Genomic DNA, 11,920 nt, shown 5'->3' with positions numbered 1-11,920 from the left:
GCCCGCGGCGCGCGCTCGCACCCGCGCGCGCGCCCGCGCGCGCGCCCGCGCGCGCGCCCGCGCGCGCACGCGCGCCCGCGCGCGCGCCCGCGCCCGCGCGCGGCCCGCGCCCGCGCCCGCGCCGGCGCCCACGCCGGCGCCGCCCGCCGGCGCCGCCCGCCGGCACGGGCATGGAGCCCCCGCCCAAGAGGTCGCGCATCCACTACAGCGCTGACGCCAAGGCCTTCTTGCTCGAGGCCGTCGTCAAGTTCCAGTGGCTGCGCGCAAACAAGTACGCCACGCAGAGCGCCTTCATCCGGGACCTCCTCGCGCTCATCGCCAAGTACTCCGACCTCTGCCCCGTCCACCCCGTGCACCGCAACGAGGAGGCGCTCAAGAACTACTACACCAAGACGCTGAACCAGGCGGGCTGGGACTTCTTCTCCTTCACCCCACCCGCCCAAATGGTCGAGACCTTCACCACTGGCCCGGACCAGTACATCAACCTCGACACGGGCTCGCCCATCTCCTCGGCCTTCCTCATCGACTAGAAAAGAGAGAGAGAGTCTCTCTCTCTGGAAAACCCAAAAAAATCCCCCGGTGTTTCTCAACACCACCATTGTTCTTTCTCCCATCCCTGCCTGAGTTAGGTAGGCTGGAGTTAGGCTGGAGTTCGGGTAGAGGTTAGGGTTAGGTTTAGGGTTAGGGTAGGAATGCCCGCTGCAAATAAAAAACCCGAGGTGGGGAACCATTCGTGTCTGCGCCGACGCCTCGCTTCGCCGAGGGTCGCGGCTTCGTGAGAGCCCCTCAGGCAGCCTCTTGGCGAGTCGCTGCACGTGGTGCTGCACCCGCTGCACCCCGCCTCGCGGCAGCGCCGCCGCCGCAGTACTCGATCGACCCTCTGGTGCGCGTCGCAGAGCTGCAGGCGCTGCTCCTGCGCACCGCCGGCCGCCGACGCGTTCTGACGACACCACCTACGACGCGTTCTGCGAGCGGCTCGTCGGCTGCGTCATCGAGGAGCGGCCCCTCCCGCGCGGCGACGCGGCGGCGACCGCCGCCGCCGGCGGGGCGGGTGGCGGCGGCGGCGGCCTCCCCTTCCGGCGGGCGACTGTCACTGGGCTGCGGGTGGGGACGCCGCTCCGGCTCCCTCTCCACACGCTCGAGTACGACCCGCCGGCGGGCGGCGCCGCCGGCTCGCGGCCGGCGGCTTGCGAGGTCGTGATGGCGAGCCGCGAGTACCGCATCGTCGGCTGCGTCTCCATGGAGCGGCTCGCCGAGGCGCGCTCGCGCGCGGCGGCGGGCGGCTCGCGCGGCGCGGTGGCCGACTCGGACGCGCGCATCCACTCGGTCACCATCTCGTGCCCCGAGGGGCTGCCCGTCGACTTCTTCCTCTCCGAAGTGCTGCCCGAGGTGCGGCGCGCGCTGCGGCAGGCGGAGCCCGGCTGCGCGCCGATGACGCGCTCCGTCAACGACGACTACGGCTGACGCGACCGCGGCTGAGAGCGCGGCGGCGCGCAGTTCGAGCGTCTCCCGCGTGCAGGGGCTGGTCGCCTTCGGCGGTGGCGGGGGCGGCGCCGGTGGCGGCGCCGGCGGCGCGGCGGGGGGCGGCGAGGGCGGCAGCGGTGGCGCGCAGTGGCTGCCCGCTACCGTCGCCGGGCCGCCGGAGGGGGCCTCTCTCTCGTGTTTGACGACGGATCATTTGAGGCGGCGGTGCCGGGGTACCACCATCTCCATGACGTTCGAGCAGTCCCTCTCGTCGCGCGAGGAGCGGCGCGCCGACCCGGAGCTCGGCGGTCGCGAGTCGGCGCCCGCCAACTTGCGCCGCACCCTCTCCGCTTTCCACGTCGGCCGCGCGGGCCAGGTCGGCCACGTGCCGATGGACGGCGGCGCGGCGGCCGCGGCCGGCTCAGCGCCCGAGGCGATGGAGACGGACGACGACAACGCGGCGGCCGGCGCCGGCGGCGAGGAGGCGGCGGCGGAGGGCGCGCGGGCGGAGGTTGGCGCGGTTGCCGGCATGGCGCCGATGCGGCTCTGCGTGCGCTTCTCGCTCGGGCTGCCCGACGGGACGGCGCCGCCCGAGGGGGCGCCGGTGGAGGCGTTCGGCGGGGGGGCGACGCTGCTACATTGCCTGCAGCGGCTGCGCGAGACGTCGCCGCTGCGGGCGCAGCTGACGCCGCGCGAGCTCGGCTACCACCCCGGCGTGACGTGCGACCGGACGGGCATGTCGCCCATCCTCGGCGACCGGTACAAGCTGGACGGCGAGAACTACGACGGGCGAGAACTACGACGTGTGCGAGGCCGAGTACCTCGAGATGGACGCGGCCGAGCGCGCAACCTACACTCGCATCGCCCCGCCCTGCTTCCGCAAGCCGCGCAGCAGCGGCCCGCCCGTCTGGCACCTCTGGTACAAGGTGGAAGTCCCCCGCACCGCCGCCGCCAGCTCCTCATCCGGTCCCGCCGCCTCGCACCCGCTGCCCGCCGCCTCGGCCGCCGCCTCGGACGATTCCGCCGCCGCCGCCGCCGCCGCGCCGCCGCCGCTGCCGTGGAGCGCTTCCGACGCTGAGGCGGGCATCCTCGCCGGACGTCGTCCTGCGAGGATTGCGCAGGGCGTCCGCCTCCGCGCCCGCGCGCGAGGCGGTGCTCTCGCCGCCGACGCTCGCGCTGCTCCGCGCGCCCGAGCGCGGCGCCCCAGCGGCGGCGGCCGTGATGGAGGCTTTCCGGGAAGTGTCGGGCGCTAGCCGCGCCGCACGGCAGGTCGCCTCGCCGCTGCTCTCGGCCGCCTCGATCTCGGCGCTCGCGTCGGACCTGTCCCGGCGCTCGCGTCGGACCTGTCCCGCTGCGGCGCGACGGATGGCGCCTTCACCGACGCCCTCCTCGCCTCGACGCGCGGCCGGCGGTGGTGGCGAGGGGGCGGCGGCGGAGGGGCGCGCGAGCGTGGGGATCGCGCCGTCACGGTGCGTTCGGCCTCCCGCTCCTAGCTCACGCCCACGACACGCCCACGGGCACGCCCACGACACACCCACGACACGCCCACGACACGCCCACGGCACGCCCACGACACGCCCACGACACTCCCACGACACGCCCACGACGCGCACCGTTCGGCCTCCCGCTCCTAGCTCACGCCCACGACGCGTCCCGCAGGCGCGCTCGGCCTCCCGCTCCTGGCCGGCTCGGAGGCGCGCGGCCTGCCCACGCCCCGCGCGGTGCCTGCGCTGCGCGGCCGCCGCGCTGTGGCCGCCGCGTCCGGCTCCGACTGGGCGATGGCGCTGCTCGAGGACGGGAGCGTCTACTGCTGGGGCAAGGGCGTCTGGCCGCGAGGCGGCGGCGGCGGCGGCGCGAGGGGCGAGGGCGGAGGCGAGCCCCCCTCGCCGCGGAGGCGCGCTCTCTCCGCAGCGCTCAGCTCGGCCGCGGGCGCCGCTCCGTCTGGCACCGCCACGCCGCAGCTTCTCGAGCTGCCGGCCAGCTGCACCGCCGTGGCGGCCGGCCGCTCGCACGGCCTCGCGCTCTGCGGCGGAGGCGACGCCACTGTCTACTCGTGGGGCGTCGGCGACTACGGCCAGCTCGGGGCCGGAGCCGCGGAGGAGCGGCCGCACGCGGAGCGGCTGCCTCTGCCGCTCGGCGTCGCGCCTCGCTGCGTCGCTGCGGGCGGCTACGGTAGCGCTGTCCTCGTCGGGCGGGCGGCGGGCGAGCTTGGGCCGCCGCAGCCTCCCGCCCTCTCCGCCGGGTCTGCCCTCTCCCTCGCAGACGGCCGCCGGTGGGGCGAGCTCGCCGAGCGGGTGGGCGCTGTCTTCGCGTCGCCGGCGCTGCTGGCGCGTGCTTCGGCGCGGCGGACGGGTCGACCCCGCGGCGCTCGAGGCGACGTACGTGACGCTGATGCGCACGTACGAGGCTGCGCCGCCCGTGGTTGCGGCCCTGCGCGCCTCCATCCCTCGCCTGCTCTCGCACCTCGGCGGCGAGATCGAGGCGGCGCAGGGCGCGCAGACGGTCGCGCTGCTGGCGCTCCTCCGGAACCGCGCTCCGGCCATGTCCAGGACACGCGCGCGACATGTCCGAGACATGTTGCACAGGCGCTGCTCCAGAACCCGCTCCTCTCCCACTCGAGCGAGGAGGCGAACGCGCTGACTCTCGCGGGCCGGTTCGCCTCCCTCTCGCCGCCTAGACACTTCCTAGACACTTCCTAGACACTTCCTAGACACTTCCTAGACACTCACTTCCTAGGCTCGCCTCCCTCTCGCCGCCGGCCTCGCGCCGGGCGGCGGAGCTCCTCTCGGCGGCGCCGAACGAGGTGCTCGGCGGGCGCGTCGTCCGCCCGCTCCGCGAGCTGCTCGAGCGGCTCTTCTGCCGCGGCGGGTCCCTCGCCGCCCTCACAGAGCGAGTCTGCAACACGGGGTCCCAGGGAAGCGTCATCCTCCGTTCACGCACAATAAATAAATAAATGAAAAAGAGCAAGAAGGAGACAGGGTCCCCACCTGCGGCCTCGCTGGTTTCTTTCTCGCTCGCACAACACTGGGCACGGGACAGATTCTTTCTCGCTCCTCGCACGCGTCGGCCTCGCTCCTCGCTGCTCCTCGCTGCTCCTCGCACGCGCTCCTCGCTGCGAGCCGCGCAGTCGCCGGAATGGCGCCGACCGGCCAGCCACCACCCGCCGCCGCAGCGGCCGGCTCCGTCCTCGCCAGCGAGGCTCAGCTGGCGGCGGAGCGACGGCGCGTGCTCGATGGCCTGGCGAGCGGCTACCGCATGCGCGGCCTGAGCGGCAAGCCCAAGGCAGAGGTCGCAACCCGGCTGGCTCGTCTCGGGCGCATCACCGTCGCCGAGGTCAAGCGGGTCGCCGCGTCGTGCGGCCAGGAGCGCGGCGGCTCCAAGCAGGCGCGGCGGCGGGAGGCGTGGCACGGGCCGCCGCCGGCGGTCATGCGCGCTCAGCTCAACGAGTTCCTGCGCCGTGGTGGCGACGCCGCGCTCTCGTGCTCGCAGTGCGGCTCGCGGCTGCTGCTGATCGAGGAGCTGCGGCCGCGGAACGGGCCGACGGTCGTGTTTGTGACATGCGGCCGCGCGCCTTCGCAGGTCGCCGAGCGGTGCAGCCGCTTCGAAGGCATGCCCCTCCTCGCCGCGTGGGACGCGATGCGCGACGCGACGATCCCGCGCCTCTCGCTCGAGGCGACGGCCCTGCGCTGCTGCGGCGACCCAGCGGACGTGCTCGAGCTGCGCGCAGAGCTGCGCCACTCGGCGGTGCTGCGAGGCGCGCTCCTCGCGCCCCTGCCCGGCGGTGGCGAGCTGCGCCACCTCACCCTCGGCTGGGGCGCGGGCGGCGGCGGCGGCGGCGGCGGCGGCGGTGGGAGCGGCGGCGGCGGTGGGAGCGGCGGCGGCGGCGGCGGCGGCGGCGGCGGCGGCGGCGGCGGCGGCGGTGGGAGCGCGCCTCCTCCGCTGCTTCGCCAGGCGGAGGAGGCGGAGAAGAAGTGCCTCGCGGCGCGCTTCCCTCTCTGCGAGTACCCTCGGGTGGTGGCCACGCTCGAGGCGCTCAAGCGCGACGCCGACGCCCGCGCCGCGGCGGGAGGGGCGGGCGAGGGAATGCGGCTGCGTGGCCTGTGCGAGGCGCACTTTGCAGAGCAGCGGGCGGCGCTGCTCGACGCAGCGGCCGGCGGCGGCGGCCGTGGAGGCGGAGGTGTCGAGGGCGGTGGCGGCGGTGGTGGTGGTAGCGGCGGCGGTGACACCGATGCCGCCGTCCCGGAGAGCTGCGAGGGCGTGGCTCGGCTCGAGCGGCTCGGGCTGTGGTTCCGGCTGCGCGGCTACCAGAGGGCGGGCGTGCGGCGCGTGCTGCGGCAGGGCAGCTGCATCCTCGGCGACGAGATGGGGCTCGGCAAGAGCGTGCAGGCGCTCGCCTGCGTCGCAGCGCGCGAGGCGTGGCCGTGCCTCATCATCGCTCCAGCAGTGACACGGCGGGGCTGGGCCGAGGAGGCCGAGGTGTGGCTCGGCAGCGCGCTCGGGCCAGAGGACCTGCATGTGATGTACGACGCCTCGGACGCGCTGGGCGAAGTGCGGCCTCTGCCGAAGCTGCTCATCACGAGCTTCAAGATGGCGTCGCGCAACCACCAGTTCGGCGCGCTGAGCCGGCGGCAGTGGGCGTCCGTTGTCGTCGACGAGGCGCACACCAAGCTGCGCGCGGCGGAGACGGACTCGGACGAGACGGCCTGCTTGCTCGAGCTCCTCTCCAACATCCCCTTCCGGCTGCTGCTCACGGGCACGCCCTGCACCTCGCGGCTCGCCGACATGTACCACCTTCTGAGCCTCGTGCGGCCGGGGCTGCTCGGCGCCTCGAAGGGCGACTTTCGCCACTCCTTCTTCTCCTCCGCCTCGGGTGGCCACGTCTGCCGCTACCCCTCCCAACTGGAGCGGGTGCTGCACGCCTTTGCGATGCTGCGCAGGACAAAGGCGCAGGTGGCGGCGGAGCTGCCGCCCAGGAACGAGCTGGTCGTGCGGGTCGGAGTCCGAAGGAGGCACGCCGACGCGCTGCATCGGCAGCTCGCCGAGCGCCAGGAGCCGCCCGACGCCGCTCAGGCGCCGGCGCCTTCTCGTCCGGCGTCCTCGCCGCCGCCACTTATGGTGAACCAAGGGCGTGGATTAGGCGCCGCCCGACGCCGCGGCGGACCCCGTCTCTCAGGCGGGCGTCCGAACCTCGGCGCACCGCGCGGGCTTGCTCAAGGCGATCGCTCTGCACGAGTCTGGTTCCTGGCTCCGGGTCAGGCTTGAGGCGCTGCGCGCCGCCGCCGACGAGGCGGCGCGGCGCGGCGATCCGCCGCCGCGGAAGCTGCTCCTGTTCGCGCACCATATTCGCGTGATGGACCAGCTGCAGGCCACCGCCGGGGAGGCGCTCGGCGACGCGGAGGCGCGCGCCAGGCCGCCCGACGGCGTTTGAGCCTCCCACTCTCGCATCGACGGACCGATCTTTGCTCTCAGGCGTGCGTCCGGCTCGACGGCACCTCCGACGGCCCCGCCAAGAACGCGCTCATCGACCGGTTCCGCTCGGAGCGGCGCGTACTGGTGGCGCTGGTCTCGACGACGGCGTGTGGCGCGGGGGTGAACGGGTTCCAGACCGTGGCCGACCAGGCCTTCTTCTGCGAGCTGCCGCAGGACCAGGGGTGGAAGGGGCAGGCGGAGGCGCGGCTGCACCGCTCGGGCCAGAGCGAGCCCGTCACCGTCGTCTACCTCCTCGCGGAGTGGGAGCGGGAGGCCGCCGCGCAGCCGAGCGCCGCGCTGCTTCGCGAGTGCGAGAGGTTCGACGAGCGCCAGTGGGCGACGCTGCGCAAGACTGAGGAGACGATCGCGAGCGTCGTGAGCGGCCAGGTGCAGCGGCAGGCGCACCCCGCGGGGGCGGGAGGCGGCGACAGCGCGGCGGACGCGGGCGACGCAGACGATGCCGCCTCCGCCACGGCCTTCTTCGCCGTGAGCCGCCACACGCGGCGCGTGCACGCCTACTCCAGCCGGACCTCTGCGCGGCCGACTGGTGAGAGCTTCAGTGCGGTCGACCTGCTCTCGCTGCTCGACTGCGCAAAGGCTTACGCCGCCGCGCCGGCTCGCGCCCGCCTCGCGGCGCGATTCTTCGAGGCGTGGGCGGAGCTGCCGGCGCAGGCGTGGCCTCGCTTGCACGGCGTGCCGTCCGCTCGGTCGGGACTCCGGCGCTTGGCCAAGGAGGCGGAGGCCGCCGCCGTGTCGCTCGACGGGCGGCGGGAGGCGTCGACGTTGCGCTGCGCGCCCAGCCGCGCGCCCAGCGCCCTCGAGCAGGCAAGGGCTCCACGTGGAGCGCTGTGGATACGCGCGGCTGTCGAGGAGGGGCTGATCTCCGGCCGCTCCGCCCAGCTCGAGCACCACTGGCAGCCGGCGCTCTTCCCGGACGGCGGCGAGGGAGCGCAGCTGCTTTGCGTCAACTGCTTCGCGCCGCTGCTGATGGCGGAGCGCGCAAAGCGGCTGAGCCGGGCGGACGGGGACGAGGGCGAGGGCGAGGGCGAGGGCGGGCATAGCGCCGACGGGGCGCCGGAGCACTCCTGCCGCGTGTGGGGGGTGCGGTACGAGCGGGTGGCCGACCTGACGTGCGGCGAGGGCGAGTGCTTCCAGGCGTGGGTGCTGCGGCGGAACCCTTCCGCAGTGCGCCACAAGCTGCGCAAGGCGTACGTGGCCGCTGTCGGCTCGCTCTTTTGCCAGGGCTGCGGCGTCGACCTGCTGCGGCTAGCGTCCGCGCTCAAGGCCCTCCCCGTCGACGAGCGGCAGCAGCTGCTGCGCCAGCGCGTGCCGCACCTCGAGCAGTGGGCCGGAAAGTGGACCCGCGCCATCTGCGAGCCAACCGAGGGGCATCTCTGGGAGGCGGACCACATCAGGGAGGTGCGGCACGGCGGCGGCGAGGCGGGACTCGCCAACTTCCAGCCGCTCTGCGTCGCCTGCCACCAGCTCAAGACGAACCGCAACTCAGCGGCGGAGGCGAGGCGCCGCCGCCAAGCCGCCTTCCAAGAGCGCGAGACGCCGCCGTCCAGCCCGCCCCTCACGCCCACGCAGCTGTCAGCGGCGCGGAAGCGTGACGCATCGGCGGGCAGCGCGGCGGCCGACGAGCCGCGGCGGCGGCGGCGCACGTCCGCGCTGTTTTCGAAGTGCGTCGTCTCCTCCGAGGGCGAGAGCAGCGACGGCGCGGAGTGCGACGCTGCCGCATCGGACTCGGACTCGGACGCGTCTCTGCTTGACTTGGCGCTGCGGGCTCAGGCCGCCGGGGCAGCGGGCGCCGCGAGCGAGTCTGATCGGGGGCAGCAGAGGCAGTCAGAGGCGCGCGCTGCGGCGGCCGGCGTCGGGCGGCAGCGGCGAGCGGTGCGCTGCAGGGCGTGTGGCTTGCCAAAGAAGGGCCACGTCTGCACCGCTCGAGTCGCAGCGGCGGCGGCACCGGAGTTTGTCGAGGCGGTGTAAGGTAAGGTAAGGTAAGGTAAATACAGCCAAAACGGGCCGTGCCGCGTTTGTGAGAGGCGAGGCGGGCAGAGGGCAGGGCAGAGGCCGAGGCAGGGCAGAGGCCGAGGCAGGGCAGAGGCCGAGGCAGGGCAGATAGGCCGAGGCAGGGCAGAGGCCGAGGCAGGGTGCAGAGGCCGAGGCCGAGGCAGGGCCAGAGCAGAGGCCGAGGCAGGGCCAGAGCAGAAAAAAAACTGTTCAGTTTTCAAAGGCAAAAACGCCAGCCTACGCCCTCCCCTCACACTGACACTTCTCCCCTATTCCCGTCTTTAGGTTGCGCACATCTCCCAGCGAGCTAGGTTCTCCGCTTTTTCTCCCCTAGTCATCTGCCCGCGCCGCGCGCCTCTGTGGGCGTCTAGTGCAGCCACTGACAGATAGGACGGCGACCGCCTCCACTGTGAACCACTTTTGATGCCTAATCAGCACAACCCAGGGCGGGAAGAGCACAATGCTCAGGGTGGGACAAAACACCGACAGACGAGAGAAGAGGCCACAAAACAGACAAGCAGAATGGCAAGAGAGAGACGCTCTGCAGGCGAGCCCACGGGCCTCTTGGGCCCTCGCGTCTCTCTCTCTCGATTCGTTACACCGATTCGACCATCAATGCGGCGGGCCGATTTCGACCCATCACAAATGTGGGAAGCCATTAACCTCCCTTGGCTTCCCACACAAACCCCCCTTCATGGGGGGAGCAGCAAATGAGGTAGTCTCTGCGAAATCACTGTCCCAGTGAATTCGCCCTAGACGCCTCCGTGTGGACTCGCAGCTCCGGCTGGATGTCGGCGACCTAAAGCTCGGCGGTCGTCGCTTTGGCCCTCACCGCCACAGCCGCTCTGCCTGCTGACTTCGCTCTCGCCGCCGCCGCCTGCAGCGGCGCCTCCGCGGCTCCGAGAGGACCCGGCCCGCGGCCGCGCCTCGCCTAGCGCCTCGGCGACGCCCTCGGCGACGCCTCCTCGCGTCGCGTGCCCGTGCGTGGCGACCGCACCGCCGGCAGAGCTCGAGTGGCCCTCCACGCCACCCCGAGACTGCCCGGCGATGGTGCTTTCGTCGCCGCGCGTTGCCGCCGCTGCCTCGCAGCGGCTCTGTGCCTCGGCGCCGAGCCGAGACATGCCAGGCGGCCCGCCGCAGCCCACCGAGACGAGGCCCGCCCCCTCGTCGTGCACCGCGTCGCTCGCGCCTCCGCCAAAGCGATCTCGATCACGCTTTGCGGCGACGGCGCCATCGACGCCGACTTGAGCCGCTGCTCTCGCCCAGCAGCGGGTGCTCGCCGCTGTCCACGGACGCGGCTCGTCAGGCGGCGCGGTGCCGCCGGCTGCAGCGACGGCTGTCCCGGCCGTCGCGTCCTCGAGAGAGGCGAGCGAGCCGGCAGCAGAGCCCGCATGGCCCTCACCGCTACAGCCGCTCTGCCTGCTGACCTCGCTCTCGCCGCCGCCGCCTGCAGCGGCGCCTCCGCGGCTCCGAGAGGACCCGGCCCGCGGCCGCGCCTCGTCGAGCGCCTCGTCGACGCCCTCGGCGACGCCTCCTCGCGTCGCGTGCCCGTGCGTGGCGACCGCACCGCCTGCAGAGCTCGAGTGGCCCTCCACGCCACCCCGAAACTGCCCGGCGATGGTGCCTCCGCCGCCGCGCGTTGCCGCCGCTGCCTCGCAGCGGCTCTGTGCCTCGGCGCCGAGCCGAGACATGCCAGGCGGCCCGCCGCAGCCCACCGAGACGAGGCCCGCCCCCTCGTCGTGCACCGCGTCGCTCGCGCCTCCGCCAAAGCGATCTCGATCACGCTTTGCGGCGACGGCGCCATCGACGCCGACTTGAGCCGCTGCTCTCGCCCAGCAGCGGGTGCTCGCCGCTGTCCACGGACGCGGCTCGTCAGGCGGCGCGGTGCCGCCGGCTGCAGCGACGGCTGTCCCGGCCGTCGCGTCCTCGAGAGAGGCGAGCGAGCCGGCAGCAGAGCCCGCATGGCCCTCACCGCCACAGCCGCTCTGCCTGCTGACCTCGCTCTGGCCGCCGCCGCCTGCAGCGGCGCCTCCGCGGCTCCGAGAGGACCCGGCCCGCGGCCGCGCCTCGTCGAGCGCCTCGTCGACGCCCTCGGCGACGCCTCCTCGCGTCGCGTGCCTGTGCGTGGCGACCGCCCCGCCGGCAGAGCTCGAGTGGCCCTCCACGCCACCCCGAGACTGCCCGGCGATGGTGCTTTCGTCGCCGCGCGTTGCCGCCGCTGCCTCGCAGCGGCTCTGTGCCTCGGCGCCGAGCCGAGACATGCCAGGCGGCCCGCCGCCGCCCACCGAGACGAGGCCCGCCCCCTCGTCGTGCACCGCGTCGCTCGCGCCTCCGCCAAAGCGATCTCGATCACGCTTTGCGGCGACGCCGCCATCGACGCCAACTTGCGCCGCTGCTCTCTGGCCAGAGCTTGGCCAGCCTTGGCCAGCCTTGGCCAGAGCTTGGCCAGCCTTGGCCAGAGAGTGGCCAGCCTTGGCCAGAGAGTAACCAGCCTTGGCCAGCCTTGGGTTAGGGTTAGGGTTAGGGTTAGGGTTAGGGTTAGGGTTAGGGTTAGGGTTAGGGTTAGGGTTAGGGTTAGGGTTAGGGTTAGGGTTAGGGTTTAGGGTTAGGGTTAGGGTTAGGGTTAGGGTTAGGGTTAGGGTTAGGGTTAGGGTTAGGGTTAGGGTTAGGGTTAGGGTTAGGGTTAGGGTCAGGGTTAGGGTTCCGGGTTAGGGTTAGGGTTAGGGTTAGGGTTAGGGCTAGGGCTAGGGTTAGGGTTAGGGTTAGGGTTAGGGTTAGGGTTAGGGTTAGGGTTAGGGTTAGGGTTACGGGTTACGGGTTAGGGTTAGGGTTAGGGTTAGGGTTAGGGTTAGGGTTAGGGTTAGGGTTAGGGTTAGGGTTAGGGTTAGGGTTAGGGTTAGGGTTAGGGTTAGGGTTAGGGTTAGGGTTAGGGTTAGGGTTAGGGTTAGGGTTAGGGTTAGGGTTAGGGTTAGGG

General features: G+C 72.9%; 3 protein-coding genes across 3 annotated transcripts; 2 read left to right on the top strand and 1 right to left on the bottom strand.

Annotated features, from left to right (window-relative positions):
* Window positions 1–1,711: 1,711 nt before the first annotated feature.
* Window positions 1,712–4,417, top strand: EMIHUDRAFT_453595 (hypothetical protein; the record flags this gene model as incomplete). The annotated part of the gene is made up of 6 exons (XM_005758104.1): window positions 1,712–1,849; window positions 2,060–2,267; window positions 3,376–3,758; window positions 3,838–3,966; window positions 4,050–4,117; window positions 4,201–4,417. The coding sequence occupies 6 exons, from the start codon at window positions 1,712–1,714 to the stop codon at window positions 4,415–4,417; spliced, it is 1,143 nt and encodes a 380-aa protein (XP_005758161.1).
* Window positions 4,418–4,599: 182 nt separating this feature from the next.
* On the top strand, window positions 4,600–8,922 carry EMIHUDRAFT_219768 (hypothetical protein; the record flags this gene model as incomplete). The annotated part of the gene is made up of 8 exons (XM_005758103.1): window positions 4,600–5,208; window positions 5,416–5,475; window positions 5,710–6,579; window positions 6,638–6,715; window positions 6,934–7,497; window positions 7,606–7,896; window positions 8,014–8,525; window positions 8,646–8,922. The coding sequence occupies 8 exons, from the start codon at window positions 4,600–4,602 to the stop codon at window positions 8,920–8,922; spliced, it is 3,261 nt and encodes a 1,086-aa protein (XP_005758160.1).
* Window positions 8,923–9,698: 776 nt separating this feature from the next.
* On the bottom strand, window positions 9,699–11,448 carry EMIHUDRAFT_107142 (hypothetical protein; the record flags this gene model as incomplete). Its single annotated transcript, XM_005758102.1, has 1 exon — window positions 9,699–11,448. A coding segment is annotated over one exon (1,750 nt), but the record flags the coding sequence as incomplete, so codon positions are not given.
* Between the last annotated feature and the right edge of the window lie 472 nt (window positions 11,449–11,920).

This window comes from Emiliania huxleyi, assembly GCF_000372725.1.
Source record: "Emiliania huxleyi CCMP1516 unplaced genomic scaffold EMIHUscaffold_88, whole genome shotgun sequence".
NCBI classification, from domain to species: domain Eukaryota; phylum Haptophyta; order Isochrysidales; family Noelaerhabdaceae; genus Emiliania; species Emiliania huxleyi.
This window is presented reverse-complemented; position numbering and strand designations above follow the sequence as displayed.